Here is a 23,722-nt window from a genome sequence, read left to right as displayed (position 1 = left end):
TCACCACCTGGGACGGCAAGTGCACCGCCCGCAACCGCAGGGCTCTCCATAGGGTGGTGCCCAACGCATCACCGGGGGTGAACTTCCTGCCCTCCAGGACACCGACAGCACCCAATGTCACATGAAGGCCAAAAATGGCTTGCTCCTGAACGGGGTGGTGTACCTAATACATTTTGAATCAACCATTCCCTTTATTGGGTTAAATAGGATGTCAGTAATTCTGCTCCCCAACTTTGTTGTTTTGTGGGTGTTACACATTTGAAGAGAAACCTATGGATTTTCCAGGTTTAACCATTTGGGAACACTGGGTATAGTGATATATCAATGCACAATCCATATGTACCTCACCATGAAGCTGTTATAGCCTTATTATTACAGTAAATTAAATACTCAAAGCTGAAAATTATTTATTAATATCTGACACCCCTTCTTTCAACAGAGAGGGTGGAGGATGAACGAGTGGAGGAGACTGAAAGCAGGCATGGGTTGGGCCAAAATGAAGCATGCATGCATGCAGTAATTCCTTACATTGAAAGCAATCTTTCTCTTTTGTGTTTCTTTACATAACCACTATCACAACCACTAATTTAAGCATTTTATAACCAGGAAAAAGTAGAATGTAGCAAATAAGATATTTTGTCATTTGTGTGAATTATTCTTATTCATAACATACAGTACAAATGTGTTGTGTCCTGTGTGCCTTTGCGTTTCACCAGAAGAGGGCAGTAAAGTACACTAAACAATCCTGTATTTGCTTCAGCGTGGAGATAGAAAGCTCGATTTTTACTTCGTAACAGGCAATATAGACATTTGCAGTTGTGTGTTTGGGTAGGTTTTTCAGCGACTTTTCAACAAAATATTATTCAGTCATCTGGATAATTTAATTCCAAAGACCATATAGTCCTATTTGCTAATTATTAAATACATCTGAATATTTTTTGTTTTATAAAGAGCATGATTTGTCAGATTGTCAATCAACTCAAGTGCCATTTGGAATTCTAGTTGTACACGCAGTGTCCTGTTTATTAGGTACAACCAGTACCGGTTCGGACCCCCTTTGCCTCCAGAACAGCCTGAAAAGATGATATTATTCATTAATATCTGACTCCCCTTTTTTGAACAGAGAGGGCGGGGGTCTAGCGAGAGGGGAGAGTGAAAGCGCACATGGCTTGAGGGAGAGAAGGAAGCGTGCACGCAGTCGAACAGCGCCTGTGTTGAGAGTGGTACATCTACAAATCTTAGTCCACAATACCGTCTCATATAAACTCAGTGTGGGATTGCCTTTATGCACAAAAAACAATAATGTGAGAACCCGATGCAGACGTCGTATCATGGACGTTTAATAGTATCAACTGCTACTTTTTATTTGTGTCATACATTTTTTAACAGGCCGTGAAATCATCGATTTACACTAAACCCACGGATACCTGGATTGAGATGCAGCAATGTCCCGAGGAATATGCCCACGCGTACATTTCTGGTGGATGTTTTCAGTTCTGTTTCTGGTGAAAGTAGTGGATGTTGGGGCATACAGCTGTCATGAGGTGAAGACCGCTTTCCAGGTGCGACAGATCGGCCCACTGAAGTGGGTACCGGAGACTCCTGGGACAGGTGAGTGTGTGCATTTCCCGCGGTCAGCAGTGACAGTTTACATTAGAGTAATTTACGCTTTGCACTTTGCAGCGAGATCATCCCGACTGTTTATAATTTTGAATTCAAATATAATAGATTTTCTATTGCATTTCTTTCCAGGAGTTGGTTCATCTGTATCCACCTCTCTATTAAACTTTGTCACTCTTGTAAATTTCGTTTTTTGAAATTAGAATGATGTAAATGAGAAATGTTAGAAATGTTAGAAGGACAACACAGCTACCTTGTCAGCACTTTGATCAACAACATGTACGTATCTGGAAAAGAGGCTTGTGAAATGTAGATTCACAGTCAGAATTGTCATTCCTCTGGTTGGCTCCTGTCAGGAGCGCACGTGGTTCTCTCAATACACTTTGGCTCAACAATAGCTATTCAACCAAGCATGACATTACTATTAAAATGGTATATTCTGAATCAGGAGAAAATGGGCAAAAATCCACTGCTTGTTAGAAGGACAACACAGCTACCTTGTCAACACTTTGATCAACAAAATATACATATCTGGAAAAGAAGCTCGTGAAATGTAGATTCAGAATTGTCATTCCTCTGGCACGCCCCTGTCAGGAGCGCACGTGGTTCTCTCTACACAATCTTTCTGAGAGCCGGTGTAAATACAATACTGACAGAACCAGTTAAAATTAGTTTTAGATTTTTTTGCTCAACAATAGCTATTCAACCAAGCATGACTATTAAAATGGTATATTCTGTATCAGGAGAAGATGGACAAAAATCCACTGCTTATCTGGGGGGGAGGGGGTTATTTGTTTCTGCCAGATTTCAATCTTTAATAGCTCTTAGCATGCCATGACAATGAAAGTAAAATATTCTGAATTGGGGAGGATGGACAAAAATCCATTTTTTTGTTGTTTTTTTTTTTTGCTTTCAATCGTCAATGTCTCTAAGACAAGCCATGACAATGAAAATGAAATATTCTGAATCAGGGGAGGATGCACAAAAATCCATGTTTTTTATATATAGTGCCAGTCAAAAGTTTGGACACACCTACTCATTCCAGTGTTTTTCATTATTTGTGTCACATTCTGACCTTAGTTCCATTGTTTTAGTATGGTCAGGGCGTGAGTTGGGGTGGGCAGTCTGTGTTCTTTTTTCTATAATTTGGGATTTCTGTGTTCGGCCTGGTATGGTTCTCAATCAGAGGCAGCTGTCAATCGTTGTCCCTGATTGAGAATCATACTTAGGTAGCCTGGTTTCACTTTTGAGTTGTGGGTGTTTGTTTCCTGTTGTAATGTTTGTTTCACATTTCAGGACTGTTTCGGTTGGTATCATTCACTTTGTTATTTTGTATTCGTTAGTGTTCAGTTTAATAAACTAAAATGGACACTTACCACGCTGCACATTGGTCCGACCTCTCCTACTCCTCCTCAGACAAAGAGGAGGAAAGCCATTACAATTTGTATTATTTTCTACATTATACAATAATAGTGAAGACATCAAAACAATGAAATAACACATATGGAATCATGTAGTAACTAAAAATGTTTTTTTAACAAATCAAATATATTTTATTGATGACAGCTTTGCACACTCTTGGCATTCTCTCAACCAGCTTCATGAGGTAGTCACCTAGTATGGATTTCAATTAACAGGCATGCCTTGTTTAAAGTTAATTTGTGGAATTTCTTTCCTTCTTAATGTGTTTGAGACAATCAGTTGTGTTGTGACAAGGTAGGGTTGGTATACAGAAGATAGTCCTATTTGGTAAAAGACCAAGTCCATATTATGGCAAGAACAGCTCAAATAAGCAAAGAGAAACAACAGTCCGTCATTACTTTAAGACATGAAGGTCAATCAATCCGGAAAATTTTAAGAACTTTGAATGTTTCTTTAAGTGCATGTTTCTTCAAGTGCAGTCCTTCTTGGTCAAATAACCCTTACACCATCAAGCGCTATGATGAAACTGGCTCTCATGAGGACCGCCACAGGAAAGGAAGCCCCAGAGTTGTACTTTTTATGACCCTTATTTAACTAGGCAAGTCAGTTAAGAACAAATTCTTATTTACAATGATGGCCTACTGGGAAACAGTGGGTTAACTGCCTTGTTCAGGGGGAGAACGAAAGATTTTTACCTCATCAGCTTGGGGATTTGATCCAGCAACCTTTCAGTAACTTTCCCAACGCTCTAACCGCTAGGGCACCAATAAGAAGAAGAGATTTGCTTGTGCAGCGAAACAACCGCCGTGTCTTTGTGAGCCATAGAGTAGGTGAACGGATGATCTCCCCATATGTGGTTCCCACCGTGAAGCATGGAGGAAGAGGTGTGATGGTGTGGGGGTACTTTACTGCTCACAATGTCTGTGATTTATTTAGAATTCAAGGCACACTTAACCAGCATGCCTACCATTGCATTCTGCAGCGATACGCCATTCCATCTGGCTTGCGCTTAGTGGGACTAGACATTGACTCAACACACTTCCGGGCTGTGTCAGGGCTATTTGACCAGGAAGGAGAGTGATGGAGTGCTGCATCAGATGACCTGGCCTCCACAATCACCCGACCTCAAGCCAAATGAGATGGCATGGAATGAAAGGCCGCTCAGCAAGGAAGAAGCCACTGCTCAAAAAACGTCATCATGAGGGATGGACAATTATGTGGATATATTGAAGGAACATCTCAAGACATCAGTCAGGAATTTAAAGCTTGGTCGCAAATGGGTTGTCCAAATGGACAATGACCCCAAGCATACTTCCAAAGTTCTGGCAAAATGGCTTAAGGACAACAAAGTCAAGGTATTGGTGTGGCCATCACAAAGCCCTGACCTCAATCCTATAGAACATTTGTGGGCAGAACTGAAAAAGCGTGTGCGAGCAAGGAGGCCTACAAACCTGACACAGTTACACCAGCTCTGTCAGGAGGAATTGGCCAAAATTCACCCAACTTATTGTGGGAAGCTTGTGGAAGGCTACCCGAAACGTTTGACCCAAGTTAAACAATTTAAAGGCAATGCTACCAAATACTAATTGAGTGTATGTAAACTTCTGACCCACTGGGAATCTGAAATAAATCATTATCTCTTCTATTATTCTGACATTCTTAAAATAAAGTGGTGATCCTAACTGACCTAAGACAGGGAATATTTACTAGGATTAAATGCCAGGAATTGTGAAAAACTGAGTTGAATTGTATTTGGCTAAGGTGTATGTAAACTTCCGACTTCAACTGTATATAAACTCAGAAAAAAAAAAAACATCCTCACTGTCATCTGTGTTTTCAGCAAACTTAACATGTGTAAATATTTGTATGAACATAACAAGATTCAACAACTGAGACATAAACTGAACAAGTTCCACAGACATGTGACTAACAGAAATTGAATAATGTGTCCATGAGGAAAGGGGGGGGTCAAAATCAAAAGTAACTGTCAGGATCTGGTGTGGCCACCAGCAACATTAAGTACTGCAGTGCATCTCCTTCTCATGGACTGCACCAGATTTGTCACATCTTGCTGTGAAATGTTTCTCCACTCTTTCACCACGGCACCTACAAGTTCCCAGACATTTCTGGGGGGGAATGGCCCTAGCCCTCACCCTCTGATCCAACAGGTCCCAGATGTGCTCAATGGGATTGAGATCCGGGCTCTTCACTGGCCATGGCAGAACACTGACATTCCTGTCTTGCAGGAAATCACGCACAGAATGAGCAGTATGGCTGGTGGCATTGTCATGCTGGAGGGTCATGTCAGGATGAGCCTGCAGGAAGTGTACCACATGAGGGACGAGGATGTCTTCCCTGTAACGCACAGCGTTGAGATTGCCTGCAATGTCAACAAGCTCAGTCCGATGATGCTGTGACACACCGCCCCAGACCATGACGTACCCTCCACCTCCAAATTGATCCCGTTCCAGAGTACAGGCCTCGGTGTTACGCTCATTTCTTCGACGATAAACACGAATTTGACCATCACCCCTGGTGAGACAAAACCGCGAGTCGTCAGTGAAGAGCACTTTTTGCCAGTCCTGTCTGGCCCAGCGACGGTGGGTTTGTGCCCATAGGCAATGTTGTTGCCGGTGGTATCTGGTGAGGACCTGCCTTACAACAGGCCTGCAAGCCCTCATTCCAGCCTCTCTCAGCCTATTGCGTACAGTCTGAGCACTGATGGAGGGACTGTGCGTTCGTGGTGTAACTCGGGAAGTTGTTGTTGCCATCCTGTACCTGTCCCGCAGGTGGGATGTTTGGATGTACCGATCCTGTGCAGGTGTTGTTACACGTGGTCTGCCACTGCGAGGACGATCAGCTGTCCGTCCTGTCTCCCTGTAGCACTGTCTTAGGCGTCTCACAGTACGGACATTGCAATTTATTGCTCTGACCACATCTGAAGTCCTCATGCCTCCTTGCAGCATGCCTAAGGCATGTTCACGCAGATGACCAGGGACCCTTGGCATCTTTATTTTGGTGTTTTTCATAGTCAGTAGAAAGGCCTCTTTAGTGTCCTAAGTTTTCATAACTGTGACCTTATTGGCCTACTACCTGTAAGCTGTTAGTGTCTTAACGACCGTGCCACAGGTGCATGTTCATTAATGTTTATGGTTCATTGAACAAGCATGGGAAACCGTGTTTACAATGAAGATCTGTGAAGTTATTTGGATTTTTACGAATTATCTTTGAAAGACAGGGTCCTGAAAAATGGACGTTTCTTTTTTTTTGCTGAGTTTAGTCTGCTAGAAATGCTTTTAAACAACATTTCTTAAATATATTAATCACAATTCAGTAAGGCTTACTAGGCCGTCATTGTAAATAAGAATGTGTTCTTATGGAAAATATAGTGTGGGTTTGTGGAGGTGCAAGGAAAGAGGAAGGGGACAAATTAAAAGAATCTCACAGCCTAGCATCCCTTTATCAATCAATACATCACTATAGTCTTAACATATTTGCAATTTCACAGGGCCAACCAGCTGCTTACTAAGCAAACATTCTGCCTTGAGAAATGAATTAATACTTTTGTTAAATAGCTTGGCAGATTGCTCAACAGAGAGACGTGGCTTCTGAAGCTCAGGCTCCGAGCCGGAAAAAACAGAGTGAGGGAGAGCGTCTCTCATTAAGTAGAGTCTATGTAGAGACATAGTGTTACTGAGGTTTCCCTCAGTTTCAATACAGTAAGTCAGATTTCTTAGTAATTCCAAGCCTGCATATGAGGCTTAGATCTGATACTTTTGGACCTACAGTATTCAGAACAAATATGAAACAGGTCATGGGAAATGCACTGGAGTGCAAGTTTCAGACTGATACAGGAAATGCTTTGGGACATCGTCTGTCTAAGAGCATGTCTCCATATCTGCGTGGAACATTAGGCAGACAGTAGCATTAGTCTTATGGAGGTTTGGTTACACCACAGGTTCATGGTCAGCTTTGTTGGTTAGCATATAATGACTGAGATTAGGAAAACTGATCCTAGATATGTTTTGGGAGGCATAAACTATCTGGAGCAAGCAGGGAAGACTGTGGTTTTGGCTCCTATCCAGCTATGTTGATTTGATTCAAAACTCATTCCCTGGGGAGAGCTGGTGTGGAGAGAAACAAGACACATCATCACCAAGGCGAACTACACTCCTGTCTCTCTTCTCTTCTCTGTGGTTCTGTTTCTCTTTGGGATGTGTGTGTGGTAAACATTTTCTTCCTCTTTCCTTCTCACGGTCTTCACGTGAAAATAACAGGAAGGAATGTTTAGAAGAAAAGGCCGTCATCATGACCAAGTCCAACTGAGCCTCTCCTTTCAATTGTGCTCTTATTATTCCATCTTTCAAATTTTTGCGGTAACGTCTTCATTTCTCTAAGGCCTTTGGGAAGTTTGGGAAACAGAAATAATGTTAGCCTTCTTAAAAAATCCTGACAGTATTTCTGGGTTTCTATGCCCGGATTGAGCCTGTTTTAAATTGAATAAGAACTTGGTGGACGTATAAAGCGCTTTGATCCCGGGCCTTCCCTCTCCGAGAAACCATTGTGTGTCCTTTGAATCGGAGCAGAGGGCTAACTGCTTCCAGAGATGACTCATGTGACATCTAATACCTATGTGGACACAAACCACAGCCACTGGCAGGCCACGTATATTTCTGTGCCACATCTAGGGGTAGAGGCCACCACCGTATCACTGTGTCTGACTCTGCATTCCGTAACAGGGAGAAGAGCAACAGATAGCAGCCCGTATACCTAGAGGGGCATCCAAACCACTCAATATATTTGTTTTGGTGGGTAACGGACAGGGCATGTCAGTTCCAGGCAGACCAGTAGCTGGAGTAAGCCCCTTGCAAGACAACGCAGGGGAACATGGCCTTGTGAAGATGTCACCAGTCTGAATGGAAGCATTTGAGCCGCTGCATGACAAGCGTTTACAGCATGCAGCCGGCATGGTATATGACAGCAGCTGACATGTCCTAGAGGATAGAATGAGATTTGGACTGTTATGTGTGTTTGTGATTGAGGACAAAGTGAGAGCAGAGGCATAAGGTTGGAATGAGTGGCATGCGTTGCCGTGTTTCCATGCATACTGTACTGTACTATAGAGAAGGAAAATCTAATGTCCTGACTGTCCACCTAAATTCAGTGCTCTACCTCTCTTTGTCTCACTTTCTCCTTTATTTTTTCCATCTAATTTCTCACTGCCCTCTTTCTCTATCTCTCTCTCACTCAGTTCCTTTATCTCTACCTCAACACCATACCCCCAACTAATTCAACACAACCACATTTACTCTAAACTCTTGTTTGTTGTTTTTTTATTTGGAGTGGTCCAGAAGAGCTTGCTTTGGGTCGGGCCCATTCCCTCTTCAAAGTGCTGACCAGGGGATGGGGGATGAGAATACGAAGGGGTGTGTGTGTGTATAACTCCGACTACGAGTTGTACAATCGCCAAACATAGCAACGCTTGACATTTGAAGTGGCGAAACCTCAGCTCTTTTCATACTTCTCTGTGTTTGCTTTAGGGATTCAGTGCTGTGTTTCATTCATTCTCAGCAAGCGCCTTCAGTGTGGCTGCGCCATCAGAGCCAGCCGGTCTGATTCTTGGATCTCAAAATGAAACAATGGCACTTTTATTGCACGCATCCTAATCCAGTTGATCTTTACTTTGTATTTATTACTACAAAATGATATCATGATGGTGATATGTATCCTACTTTCTGGTAATATAAAGAAACTTAAATGTGGTCATTCAGTTATTATGTTACTGCCATTTGAGATATAATTTAATAAGACAATATAAGATAAATAGCTGATTGTAGAACTGAAGGCCTAATGTTTTTCTGGTGGTCCAGTCTTTGGTAGTAAAACCTAACCTATTGCAAGTGTTCATACAGCTGCATTACATTGAATACATTAGCTTTTAATGCCATACTTAAATGTGTGAAAATGATATGCATAACATTGTTTTAACAAGCCACAGGCCTAACTGCTTGTGTCTTTACTGATTTAGAGCCCTCGTTTCTGCCATATGACAGGAAATCCATGGAAAAGTAAATGCCTATTAGTACCTGCAGGAATGCAGTGTTTTATGAGATGCTCTTACGCCTCGATCACACCGACAGCGTCGTTGCGTTTTGGTACACCAGAAGTACATTCCTTTCCAATGGAACGCTGTGTTTGCCTTGCAGAGGCAGTTGCAGTGCGTACTGTGTTGGATTTATCAAAATTATGCATCAAATTGTATGCCTAGACGGCTTGACAGAAATAGTAGCAGAAGGTGAATGTTGAAGTTTTGTTGCACACATATCCAGATGATGCTGCGTACCATTTTGCGCAATGATGCTGTAAGTGTGTTCGAGGCGTTAAACGTACCTAGGATATGTTATTTGAGGAAACAGACTTAAATTATTCCAGCTCCAAATGTTCACTCTCCAGACACTTAATAACCACTCCCTGGCCCATTAGTTAATAAATAATGTCTCTCCGCCGCTGTGATGTGCTCGCCAACAATCCATATCGAGATTACAAGGGTGTTCTGATCTAGCGCTTTGGAGATCAATTAGAGGTCAGGCGTGGAAACGCTCCATTCATAAACACCCACCGCCACCTCCGCCGTCCCGTGGCCTGACTAGATATGGTCACCTCATCTCTGTGTGGCTCAGATAATTACATTGTATGATCTACCAAGGCTGCTCAGATCACTGTCTGTACGCAACACACAGACAGTCTGGCATCCTGTTGACTTTTCATTATCAGTTATGATAATGTAATATGAGAATGCAACTAGCAGTTTACTCACACATTCAGTACATGTGACACCATGTGTGACTCAAACCAGAACTCTGTTGCTGTAGGCACCCGTGTTCCTGTCAACCGAGCCATCAGAAGTCTTTGGCTGTGTCTGAATACCCATACTAGCGTACCACATAAACTGCGTTTGATCTAGTAGAATTCACTCGTCATTTCTGACACGTGTTTGACACGTGTTTGACACAGCTGATAATCAGATAGATTGGCACGCTGAATGGCGGGAGACAACGCAATTGCACATTAGATGTACTATTTTCGAAATGTCACATACTATAAAAAAAAAAAAAATCCTGCATACTATTTAGTATGCTGTTATGGGTAATCGGACACGGCCACCGTTTTTGTCTTTGAGTTTGGCTTAGCTCCAACACAAAGACAGGGTTCACATCATGTGTTTATGTGAAGGGAATGGGACCGCGGGATGTTATCACGCTGCCACATCCTTGCCTGGTTAAAGCATCAAAGTGTCTGGCACCGACTCTAAGCTAATGACGCCCTTTGATTCGTTGCACTTATTTTAGGCTCCTTCAAACAGGGCCTTCTCACATGGGAAGCACACGCATCCCCTCCAACCCAACCTCTTCTATAGTCAATGTAAAGCCTCAGAGTCTTTGGTGTGCTTGTCTGTACCCCAGCTTCACAACCCTACCCGCTCAATAATGATCCCAGAAATCCCTCAACAGCTTTATCTCTCATAAAAGAGGACTTGTGTGGCTGTAGGCAAAAAAACCCACAACAAACAAACTGCCAAGAGATGGAGTTGAAGGTACGGAAAATATTAAACATTTTCAATGAAAGTATCTCCAATGCCACTCATTACCATCCCACATAGATACAACTTTACAGCGTAGTTTGGTTAAATGCAATATTGTCCTTTCACTGTCTGTAGCCTTTACAAAGTGAGTTTGGCATGTCCTCAGCAGGTAACCAGCTCTGTTACAGAACTTCCCCACAACCTCTCAAATGTTCTCAGTCCAATCCCTGTCCCATCAGTGACATCCCGTTCTGAATCTGCTTAATGTGTCTGAGAGGCTAGACTCAGGATCTCTTTTTGGATTTCAGTCTAAGTCATTGGTCTGGTGGGTGTTTATTGTATACCACCCATGCCCCTACCTTATTCAGTGTCTCTTCTGCACCGTAAACTGGACAATTCCTCCTTCGTAAAACTTGTTTCACAACACCAAACAGGCACCGAGGTCCTCCAGGTAGATTGGCTTTTGCGTCTTTGTCATAACTACCTTAAAAATGCTGGAGTTGATGATGGAAAGGTCAGGGTTGAAGGGAGCTTTCGTTGTGGATGCTCCTCTGCTCCTCAGGGATGTTAGTATTGAAAGAAGGCATCAGCAGCAGAGGCTAGCAGGTATTCTGGGAGAGTAAGCCCAGTAGTAAGGACCTCAGGGTCAGACAGCTGTCTGGACAGACAGTCAGAGTGCTGTGGATAGGGGGCCTGTGGCTGAAGCTGAACCTTCTTAACTGTTTTAAAGCACCCTCTTTGCAAACCTCTCTACCTCCACATCCAAAAGCCCCTAGTGCCCACCAACCCTGTCATCATCAAATAGTCTGCCAGTCCCCTATCCCCTGTTTCCACCCAACCTTCAACTCTTCTCACCTATCATCCAACATTCCCTAATGTCCTCTGACTCTGTCCTCCATCCCTCTACCCCCACATCCAACATTCCCTAATGTCCTCTGACTCTGTCCTCCATCCCTCTACCCCAACATCCAACATTCCCTAATGTCCTCTGACTCTGTCCTCCATCCCTCTACCCCCTCATCCAACATTCCCTAATGTCCTCTGACTCTGTCCTCCATCCCTCTACCCCCACATCCAATGTTCCCTAATGTCCTCTGACTCTGTCCTCCATCCCTCTACCCCCACATCCAACATTCCCTAATGTCCTCTGACTCTGTCCTCCATCCCTCTACCCCCACATCCAACATTCCCTAATGTCCTCTGACTCTGTCCTCCATCCCTCTACCCCCACATCCAACATTCCACCAGTCCACTAAGCCTCAAGTGACCCGTCTGCTTCAACCCCTTTGCAATCCTCTGACCCACATCCAACTGCTCCCAGGGCCCCCCGGACCCTGCCCTCAACCTCTTTGCCCCCACATCCAATAACCCACTAGACCCCTAGCACCCAAAATCCAACAATCTAACAGTCTACCAAGCTCCAAGTGCCCCCCGGCCCCAACCCTCTCCTCAACCCGTCTGACCCACATCCAAGCCGCCTCGCCCCCCGGCCCCAACCCTCTCCTCAACCCGTCTGACCCACATCCAAGCCGCCTCGCCCCCCGGCCCCAACCCTCTCCTCAACCCGTCTGACCCACATCCAAGCCGCCTCGCCCCCCGGCCCCAACCCTCTCCTCAACCCGTCTGACCCACATCCAAGCCGCCTCGCCCCCCGGCCCCAACCCTCTCCTCAACCCATCTGACCCACATCCAAGCCGCCTCGCCCCCCGGCCTCAACCCTCTCCTCAACCCGTCTGACCCACATCCAAGCCGCCTCGCCCGCCGGCCCCAACCCTCTCCTCAACCCGTCTGACCCACATCCAAGCCGCCTCGCCCCCAGGCCCCAACCCTCTCCTCAACCCGTCTGACCCACATCCAAGCCGCCTCGCCCCCTGGCCTCTGGCTCTGGACCCCAACACTGCCAGCTTGACGCTTGAAAAAGCTAGACATTCCTGGCACGATTCAGGGCTGTCCAAAAATGCAGGTATGTGGCAGAGCCCCTTTTGAGCCATGTTTTCTTTCAACACGGACCCGCCCAAGCACAGCAAATCAATACAGAGTAAATATCCTTCAAGTTCACTGGATGAGACAACTACAAAAGGAACACAGCGCTTCCTGAGATGGAGAGTCCGGTAGAGAGCGAGGAAGCAACATAGGAGGACCAAACTCCTGCATTAATCAGCTGCTTTTCCACAAACTTATTCCTGTTCTCTGAAAAACATGTCCAAACAGGAGCGTCAGGAAATCACCAGCCTCCCCGTCAACAACCTATCCAAATCAAAACTACATTTCCACTCCTTATTGACCAGATGTGGGCCGTCATTGTAAATAAGATTTTGTTCTTAATTGACTTGCCTAGTTGAATTAAGGTTAAATAAATAAAAATTAAATGTATTTGTGATGCAAGCAAATTGGGTCCGGGGATGTTTTTTAAGGACGGCTCACTGGTTACCAAGGGCACTTTTCTACCATTAAGACTGTCTCCTGCTTTTAACCGCAGGAGTTTTGACTTGTGCACTCAGGGGTACTAAGACGTGGCGGAAGTAATTGTGAATAGAGCGGTGGCATAATACGGCCAATTAGTCCGGAGGTATTTGTCACTGATTAGAGAATTAAAAGGCTGATGTCACGTTCGTCGTATACATAATGAGCGGACCAATGCACAGCGTGAGTAGAGTTCCACATATTTATTCAAGTTAACCTTCAAAAACAACAAAGAATAAACAAACATCCGTTGCCTCTAATGATCCCCAATTAGAAGCAACGATCATCAGCTGCCTCCAATTGGGAACCATACTCACACCAACATAGAAATATTAGACTAGAACACCCCCTAGTCACGCTCTGACCTATTGCACCATAGAGAATCCCAAGGGCTCTCTATGGTCAGGGCGTGACAGCTGAGTTGAGATCATTCTGACTCTGCACTCTGTGCGTGTGAATGTCTGGCCAGGCAGAACAGGCAGAGCGGTCCACACACTGATCGCTAATTAACCACCAGGACCTGTAGAGTTGGGCCTTGCCTTGCCCCACCAGCTCTCTTGGGTCTGTATCAAATCACATTAGTGCTAAGAGACTGGAGGTATGCGCTACAAGAGACTCACACATTGTTCTATAGGGGGCAGGAGGTTTGCCCTATAAGGGACTTAAGCCATGTTGGGACCATGAGCTACAATGGATGTTGAAAATAAGATTTTGTCTAGAGGACATTGTCATAGTAACTGACTATATCTTAGACTCAACATCCTCAACTCTAATCCCAACTCTAATCCCAGATATTACGTTTACACAAAGGTAGGATTAGCAAAGGTAAATTCAATAGGTTGTGAATCACTTGCTATTGTTCAGTTCACTTTGACATTGGACTATTTATTTGCAAAGACCCAATAATAGAATCTGTTTGTACCTTCATCCCACAACCATGAAAACACTGGCTCTACTCATCAGTGTTCAATAAAGTACATAACAGCAATCTACCCACACTGTGGAAAACATGCATTAGACCTTGGTTCTAATCAATGTTCTGGAATATTCCTGACACCGTCGACCTGCCTTGATAACGGTGGTTGGTGGTTGTAGCTCCCAAAGTCTTTGTGGGAATCACATTCTCCCCTGTCGCTAGATATTAGTTTCATATTGGAGATAACACACAACGTGGCGAGCCAGCCAGGAGAGAAAGGGTCAGGGACATAGAGAGAGAAGGATTGTGGGAAAGAGACAAGGAGAGGTGGGGTCAGGAACAGAGAGAGTGAGAGGTCTGGGATAGAGAGAGTGTGAGACGAGGTCAGCATTGTGCTTGGCGCCAAGAACAATGGCTTGGAGACAGACAGACAGAGAGAGAGAGAGAGAGAGAGAGAGAGAGAGAGAGAGAGAGAGACAGAGAGACAGACAGAGAGAGAGAGACAGATAAAGGGAGAGAGGTGGAGTCTGGGAAAGAACAAGAGAAATGAGACAGAAAGAGACAGAGAACAGGAGGAAATAAACAACCAGACTGAAGAAGGTAGGGAGTTGGGGGACAGAATAAAGGAGGGAGACAGACAGAGGGAGAGTGGAGAAACGTGTGGAGGTCAAGCCAGTCGTGACTCCACTCTTCAGAGATTGGAACAGATGGGGGCTCAGTGGACTCTCTCTGGGTAATTAAGTTACAGCCATGTGTGACAAGGGACATGCCAAACAAATGAGAGGGAGAGAGAGAGAGAGAGAGAGAGAGAGAGATAGAGAGAGAAAGAGAGAGAAAGAGAGAGAGAGAGAGAGAGAGAGAGAGAGAGAGAGAGAGAGAGAGAGAGAGAGAGAGAGAGAGAGAGAGAGAGAGAGAGAGAGAGAGAGAGAGAGAGAGAATGAGCCAAGTGCGACCCTATTGTGTTTCAGGGGTGGATTTGGACTAGGGAAGCACTAGTCACTAGCCCCGGCATATAGGCCCATGCTTTCGGGGTCCGGTTACCCCACCACCTGCGCCCCACTCCCCTCGCCTTTCCACCCAACCCCCAAAATGAGTTATCATATCAGCCACAGCCTTATGAGTAACCGTCTGGAGGGGACGGGGACGGGGACAGCAAGGGGGACAAGGGGATTAGGGACAGCAAGGGGGGTGAGGGTGGGGGGGAACAGCTAGGGGGATGGGGTGGTGGGGGACAGCAAGGGGGGCGAGGGTAGTGGGGGACAGCTGGAGGACAAGGGTGGTGGGGAACAGCTAGGGGGACGAGGGGGATGGGGGACACCAAGGGGGGTGGGGACAGCTAGGTGGACGGGGTGGTGGGGGACGAGGGTGGTGGGGGACAGATAAGGGGACAAGGGTGTTGGGGACAGCAAGGGGGAACAGGTGGAGGGTGAGAGTTTTAATATCACATTCTCTGCCCTGCTAATTGTGGCCAGCCTCTGTGATGTCATGGCCTTGTTTATATATATATATAACTGACAGTATGAGAGGGGCCGAGGAGGGTGTCAGGCAGCGTGTCACGACAGGGTGGACTGACTCTAGTGTGGGAACTGTGTTGATGTCATGGTGCCTGATTGAGCCTCACTTAGGATCATATTAGAACGTATTAGATCATTGCCTTTCATAGGGTTTATTTCGACCCAAGATATTATGGCCAGTGCTAGTCCAGTTTATAGGGGGATGTAAATGTTGTTACTTAAATGTGTGTGTGTGTGTGTGTGTGTGTGTGTGTGTGTGTGTGCGTGTGTGTGTGTGTGTGTGTGTGTGTGTGTGTGTGTGTGTGTGTGTGTGTGTGTGTGTGTTAGCATAGGCTATAGGCCTATGTGCAAGCGCATTCACCAATACTATTTATACTCCAGGCAGAGCTTGTATTTTTAGCAGTAAGCTAAGCATGTACAGTATGACATCTTATATGATTGTATGTACTTTGTCTTGTTTTCTCCTCTTTTTAAATAATAATATAATATGTTTCTGAACACTTCTACGTGAATATTTACAGATAGTCATGAATGAATGGTGAGTAATGATGAGTGAGAAAGTTACAGATGCACAATGATGCCCCCAAAGCATGCTAACCTTTCACCATTGCTGGTAACAGGGAAAGTTAGCATTTTTGGGGGGTACAATATTTATGCCTCTGTAACATTTTCACAATTAATTCATGATTATCTGCAATCATGGTCGCACCCACATGAATGTAAAAGTGTTCAGAAACATATTCTATTCTTATTTACAATAAAAGTGACTCCAAAATGACACAATACATTATTTACCATTCATTTCTATTTGGAAAGAGAAACGAGGATACCTAGTCAGTTGCACAACTGGATGCATTTAACCAAAATATGTCTCCCGCATTTATCCCAACCCCTCTGAATCACAGAAATGCGGTTAAATGCAGACATAATTGTGCACAACAATATCCGAAACACAACCAAAACAACCTGCAAATGTATCCAACGAGTTTGTGGAGTCGAAAGCATGATGTATTGATTTATATATTTTTGATTCTACCTTTATTTAACAAGGCAAGTCAGTGGAGTCATTGCGTGCTAGGAATATGGGACCAAAACTTTTTCTTAAATGTAACACACTATAAATTCATTTGTCCTTATACTTATGACACCTTCAAATGGGGGAACTAGATACATAAAGTGTATTCATTTCTAAACGGTAAAACAGATACAGTGCCTTCGGAAAGTATTCAGACACCTTGACTTTTTCCACATTTTGTTAAGTTACGGCTTTATTCTAAAATTGATTACATTGTTTTTTCCCCCTCATCAACCTACACACAATACCCCATAATGACAAAGCGAAAACAGGTTTTTAGAAATATCACATTTACATAAGTATTCAGACCCTTTACTCAGTACTTGAAGCACCTTTGGCAGTGATTACAGCTTTTAGTCTTCTTGGGTATAACGCTACAAGCTTGGCACACCTGTATTTGGGGAGTTTCTCCCATTCTTCTCTGCAGATCGTCTTAAGCTCTGTCAGGTTGGATTGGGAGCGTTGCTGCACAGCTATTTCCAGGTCTCACCAGAGATGTAGATCAGATTCAAGTCCGGGCTCTGGCTGGGCCACTTAAGGACATTCAAAGATATGTCCCGAAGCCACACCTGTATTGTCTTGGCTGTGTGCTTAGGGTCGTTGTCCTGTTGGAAGGTGAACCTTCGCCCCAGTCTGAGGTCCTGAGCTCTCTGGAGCAGGTTTTCATCAAGGATCTCTCTGTACTTTGCTCCGTTCATCTTTCCCTCGATCCTGACTAGTTTCCCAGTCCCTGCTGCTGAACGACATCCCCACAGCACGATGCTGCCACCACCATGCTTCACCGTCAGGATGTAGCCAGGTTTCCTCGAGACGTGACGCTTGGCATTCAGGCCAAAGAGTTCAATCTTGGTCAGACCAGAGAATGTTGTTTATCATGGTCTGAAAGTGTTTAGGTGCCTTTTGGAAAACTCAAAGCGGGCTGTCATGTGCCTTTTACTAAGGAGTGGCTTCCATCTGGCCACTCTACCATAAAGGCCTGATTGATGGAGTACTGCAGAGATGGTTGTCCTTCTGGAAGGTTCTCCCATCTCCACAGAGGAGTTCTGTCAGATTGACCATCGGGTTCTTTGTCACCTCCCTGACCAAGGCCCTTCTCCCCCGATTACTCAGTTTGGCCGGTCGGCCAGCTCTAGGGAGTCATGGTTGTTCCAAACTTCATCCATTTAAGAATGATGGAGACAATTGTGTTCTTGGGGACCTTCAATGCTGCAGAAATGTTTTGGTACCCTTCCCCAGATCTGTGCCTCGACACAATCCTGTCTCGGAGCTCTACGGACAATTCCTTTGACCTCATGTCTTGGTTTTTGCTCCAAATCCAAATCATGACCGATTTGGTCATTCAATTGATTAATTGAATTTACCTCAGGTGGACTCCAATCAAGTTGTAGAAACATCTCAAGGATGATCAATGGAAACAGGATGCACCTGAGCTCAATTTCAAGTCTCATAGCAATTTATTTTTTATAAAACATAAAATAGCAACAACTTCTAAAAACCTGTTTTTTCTTTGTCATTATGGGGTATTATGTGTAGATTGATGAGGGAAAAATGTAATTTAATATATTTTAGAATAAGGGTGTAATGTAACAAAATGTGGGAAAAGTCAAGGGGTCTGAATACTTTTTCGAAGGCACCCCCAACGTACATATATATATATTTGTGTTTTGTCTACATATACTTAAAGAAATTGTTTCTTATAAGCCCATACAGGCTGGGCACCAATTGGTGTATGACACTGAAATAAAATAAATAAATGAATAAAATATACGCCTAATCCTGTTCTGTCTCCCTCTCCCTCTGTCCCATCAGATGTGGAGCTGTTGGTGTGTAAGCACCAGGGCCCGTCCTGCTGCACCCGCAAGATGGAGGAGAGCTACCAGGTGGCGGTGAGACGAGAGACCCTCCAGAATGTCCGCTCCTACAGCTTCGAGCTGAAGTACCTCATCTCCGGCCACGCTACCGCCTTCCAGGGTAAGAAGAAGGCCAGGGGAGAGGTGCGATGGGATGGGAAGGACTTGTAGTGAATAGTGATAGTAGGACAGGTGAGGGATATCAACCAAAAACATGGAGATAAAGGAACTCTCTGTTTTGAAAACGGGTACTTTTGGGCCAATTTGGCCAAAACCTCAATGTCCTGATCCACAAGAAAGGGAATGGAACATATGAGAGGATGCCACTTCATAGTACTTGAGTGAGGCCTGTGAACGTAGATCTTTGCTGACATACAGTTGAACTTGTCCTTATTTACCACCAACTAAAACAGTGGAAAACCAAACACGTTTATTTGTTTTGCTAGTTATTTGGAAGGAAGAAAAGTATAGGAATTCATCAACTTGTTTTTATTCCAATCCTCTGGCTCTATCTCTAGTTCAGGACTCTTCCTCTGATAGCTTTTTATTGGTCACGAGGGCACAGCTATCTTCTGTTCCCCTCAGTGGTTTTGGCAGTAGCTGGGTTGTGGAGAGGGTAGACTAGGGAGGGTAGGTAGGGAGGGTTGGCAGTAGCTGGGTTGTGGAGAGGGTAGACTAGGGAGGGTAGGTAGGGAGGGTTGGCAGTAGCTGGGTTGTGGAGAGGGTAGACTAGGGAGGGTAGGTAGGGAGGGTTGGCAGTAGCTGGGTTGTGGAGAGGGTAGACTAGGGAGGGTAGGTAGGGAGGGTTGGCAGTAGTTGGGTTGTGGAGAGGGTAGACTAGGGAGGGTAGGTAGGGAGGGTTGGCAGTAGCTGGGTTGTGGAGAGGGTAGACTAGGGAGGGTTGGCAGTAGCTGGGTTGTGGAGAGGGTAGACTAGGGAGGGTAGGTAGGGAAGGTTGGCAGTAGCTGGGTTGTGGAGTGAGTATGGAGTGTAGAGAGTAGCTCTGGAATGGGTGGGGGGTATGTATTGTTGGCAGTTAGCTGTATTGTGGAGAGGCAGAGGGAGCATGAAGACTTGCGAGAGTATAGACTGCACTGCACACAGGTCCAACTCGGAGCCTCTTGCCTGCTATAGTTTATGGGCAGAAGTCTGTCCGCTGTGCCACTTTCTGCCTGCTTGGCTCTTTCTATCTGAGGGCAGCAGTGGATGGATGGTTGGCAGATCTGAATGGTCCAGCTCCGGCTGGTTCGGTTGCCAGAGGGGCTTTTACTGGGCCAAGCGAGGCCAGGCACCGGCCAAGCTCCCCCTGCCTTGTCTTCCCCCGATCAGGGTGACTGGTAATTGCAATGTCATTTAAAATTCCCACATTTTCTAAGCGGACAGATTTTTTCTCCCAACCTCCAGCGCTATCCCACAGAGTCTGCTGGTGAGAGGTTCTGAATGTTTTTGCTGTTGAAGGAATTTGTGAGCCATGCAATTTGTTTTATACGACAATGTACTGTGTGCATAGGCATTTTGCTGGACAGTTTTGTTTTATGATTGTTGTTTGGATACAAATGGTTGTTGAACTGCAATATGGAAATGCCATGGAGCGGCAGGGTAGCCTAGTGGTTAGAGCGTTGGACTAGTAACCGGAAGGTTGCAAGTTCGAACCCCCGAGCTGACAAGGTACAAATCTGTCGTTCTGCCCCTGAACAGGCAGTTAACCCACTAGGCCGTCATTGAAAATAAGAATTTGTTCTTAACTGACTTGCCTGGGTAAATAAAGGTAAAATAGTTTGTCAGTTTTATTTTTTTTATAACATTTTTGTCCTTCACATTTTCTAACAGTCCATTTATATTTGGGTGAGGTTTTTGTCTCGCCTGAGTCGCCTGAGTCGCCTCGTTTCACTGCCAAAAATAAAATGAAACCATCTAGTGTTCAGCGAAATAACAACACAGTGTCAAATACAGGTAGCCTAGTCAAATAATTAACATCCAATTACATTAACCGCTACTCTCTCGCTGGAATTCCACTAACGGTCCGTATGTAGCCAAACGTAGCTGCTGCTCATGTTGGTATCTGTACTGATGGTGCAAAAGCCATGACAGGGAGACATAGTGGAGTGGTAACTCCCGACACCACTTGGGTACACTGCAGCATCCACCGAGAGGCTCTTGCTGCCAAGGGAATGCCTGACAGCTTGAAAGACATTTTGGACACTACAGTGAAAATGGTTAAATTTATTAAAGCATGGCCCCTGAACTTTTGTGTATTTTCTGCACTAATAATCAATCAATCAATCCAATTTATTTATAAAGCCCTTCTTACATCAGCCGATGTCACAAAGTGCTGTACAGAAACCCAGCCTATAACCCCAAACAGCAAGCAATGCAGATGTAGAAGCACGGTGGCTAGGAAAAACTCCCTAGAAAGGCCCGAACGTTAGAGACAGAGACAGCAGGTGCGGTAGAAAGAGAGTCCAAAACAGCAGGTCCGGGACAAGGTAGCACGTCTAGTGAACAGGTCAGGGTTCCATAGCCGCAGGCAGAACAGTCCAAACTGGAACAGCAGCATGACCAGGTGGTCATCAGGCCAGGTAGTCCTGAGGCATGGTCCTAGGGCTCAGGTCCTCTGAGAGAGAGAGAGAAAGAGAGAGAGAAAGAGAGAAAAAGAGAAAAAGAGAGAGAATTAGAGGGAGCATACTTAAATTCACACAGGACACCGGATAAGACAGGATAATTACTCCAGATATAACAGACTGACCCTAGCCCCCCGAAACATACACTATCGTTCAAAAGTTTGGTGTCACTTAGAAATGTCCTTATTTTTTAAAGAAAGGCAAAAAAAAATTGTCCATTAAAATAGCCTCAAATTGATCAGAAATACAGTGTAGACATTGTTAATGTTGTAAATGACTGTTGTCGCTGGAAACGGCTGATTTTCATGGAATATCTGCATAGGTGTACAGAGGCCCATTATAAGCATCCATCACTCCTGTGTTCCAATGGCACGTTGTGTTAGCTAATCCAAGCTTATCATTTTAGAAGGCTAATTGATCATTAGAAACCCCTTTTCCAATTATGTTAGGACAGCTGAAAACGGTTGTTCTGATTAAAGAAGCAATAAAATTGGCCTTCTTTTAGCCTAGTTGAGTATCTGGAGCATCAACATTTGTGGGTTCGATTACAGGCTCAAAATGGGCAGAAACAAAGTACTTTCTTCTATTCTTGTTCTGAGAAATGAAGGCAATTCCATGCGAGAAATTGCCAAGAAACTGAAGATCTCGTACAAAGCTGTGTACTACTCCCTTCACAGAACAGTACTAATGGTCTCTAACCAGATTAGAAAGAGGAGTGGGAGGCCCCGGTGCACAACTGAGCAAGAAGACACGTACATTACAGTGTCTAGTTTGAGAAACAGATGCCTCACAAGTCCTCAACTGGCAGCTTCATTAAATAGTACCCGCAAAACACCAGTCTCAATATCAACAGTGAAGAGGTGACCCCGGGATGCTGGCCTTCTAGGCATTTCTCAGAACAAGACGGGTGACAGAAACAACTGGATTCGTTATCCCTTTCACGCCCTGCCTCCAGATATTTGAACAAGAGAACAACATTGAAATTGCAACTAGCGGTTCTGTGAAAATTGAATTTAATCAGAGGCCACTGCCAGATTTCTGGATAGGGCTGTGCTAAGAGTATCCTGCCTTGGCAAATCGCGCTGTTAAGACACTGATGCCCTTTGCTACCACATACCTATGTGAGAGTGGATTCTCGGCCCTCACTCGCATGAAAACTAAATACAGGCACAGTCTGTGTGTGGAAAATGATTTAAGACAGACTCCAAAACAATCCTACATTGCAGTTATGTGCATCCTTTCAAGCACACCCTTCTCATTAACCTGTGGTGAGTTATTCAACATTTTCGATGAACAAATAAGGTTTTATATGTAAGATGAGTAAATAAAGAGCAAAATTATTGATTATATTATTATTTGTGCCCTGGTCCTATAAGAGCTCTTTGTCACTTCCCACGAGCCGGGTGGTGACAAAAACTCACACTCAATCTTATGTTTAATCAATCAATCAAATGTATTTATAAAGCCCTTCTTACATCAGCCGATGTCACAAAGTGCTGTACAGAAACACAGCCTAAAACCCCAAACAGCAAGCAATGCAGATGAAGAAGCACGGTTCTGTGAATTTTTTTATCGTATAGTGTGTGTGTGGCAGGCTTGCAATGATGGCAAAAAACAACAGTTGAGAGTGTGCTGACCCTGGCGCTAGAGGGGGTATGCAGCTGGAGGTTGAATGTCTGAAGGGGTACGGGACTATAAAAAGTTTGGGAACCACTGATCTAGCTAGTGGATGGATTAATTTGTCATTATGAACATAACTTCCTGCTTACCTCATGTCTGGAGCCTTCTGAAGTTAGGTCAGGTGCTCAACTGCTCATGTCTCAACAGAAATAGACTTAATCAACGATGGAACAACTAAAGAAGCCATGATGATGAAGGGGGTGATGTCAGTTGACTTGGTTCTCAGGGACATCTAAGGACAACTAGTCCCGTTGGCATGCTGTGTGGAGATTTGATGTGCGTTGCTGTGGAGAAAGTCAAGTAGGGGAGCGACTGTTAGCGAGGTGTTTAAATATCAGATGAAGTCACTTGTCATAACGGTGGAGCGGAGACATGCTTGGGGTGGGGAGATTGGTCCCTTTCTAAGTGCCCACTGGGCACAGACGTCAATTCAATGTCTATTCCACTTTGGGTCAACATCATTTTCTGGAAATGATGTGGAAACAATGTTGATTCAACCAGTGTGCCCAATAGGTGGTGTGTGTGTGTGTGTTTCAGACTCATTGAAGAGACTTGTGTGTTGTGTACCTATGACCCTCCTGTATCAGAATAGATTACAACATTAATAATAATGTCTCACCTCACCTCTCTGTTTCTGAGATGGTATGTTGTGCATTTAGAGTTGTTCCCCCCTCTCATCATCTCATCCAGTTCCAGATCCCCCCCCCCACACACACACACACACACACTCCCTCAGTGCCAGAGCATCTCCCCAGCCTGCCTGCCTCAGCCTCAGTGGGGTATCCTACTCTGCTGGAGTGTTTATTTGATCACCTCACTCCTCCAGGCCTCCAGGGTGTGGCCTCTGTTTATATTCCCTGTCTTCTTCTCACTCACATGTCCTTCCCTTGGTACTGTACTGTAGCCAGGACCAGGCTAATCACTGAGGGAGCTGGCTTTTGGATGCCGCTCTGTGTCTGTCTTATTCTCGCAGTCTCTC

The 23,722-nt window shown here is 44.8% G+C and overlaps 1 protein-coding gene across 2 annotated transcripts in view; it reads left to right on the top strand.

Moving 5' to 3' along the window:
* Window positions 1–1,154: 1,154 nt before the first annotated feature.
* Window positions 1,155–23,722, top strand: part of LOC110508194 (glypican-5) — a 246,172-nt gene continuing 223,604 nt past the window's right edge. Inside the window, exons 1-2 of one of the 2 annotated variants that reach the window (XM_036966675.2) lie at window positions 1,155–1,611; window positions 18,402–18,563. In XM_036966675.2, coding sequence (XP_036822570.1) covers window positions 1,446–1,611; window positions 18,402–18,563 — 328 coding nt within the window. In that variant the 5' untranslated portion in view covers window positions 1,155–1,445. The remainder of the gene's footprint in view (window positions 1,612–18,401; window positions 18,564–23,722) is intronic. The other variant, XM_036966674.2, reaches the window with a different exon arrangement.

Source organism: Oncorhynchus mykiss, chromosome 28, assembly GCF_057628025.1.
Source record: "Oncorhynchus mykiss isolate SJ-2025 chromosome 28, ASM5762802v1, whole genome shotgun sequence".
Classification (NCBI taxonomy): domain Eukaryota; kingdom Metazoa; phylum Chordata; class Actinopteri; order Salmoniformes; family Salmonidae; genus Oncorhynchus; species Oncorhynchus mykiss.
The sequence above is the reverse complement of the archived record's forward strand: the minus strand, read 5'-3'. Positions and strand labels throughout refer to the sequence as shown.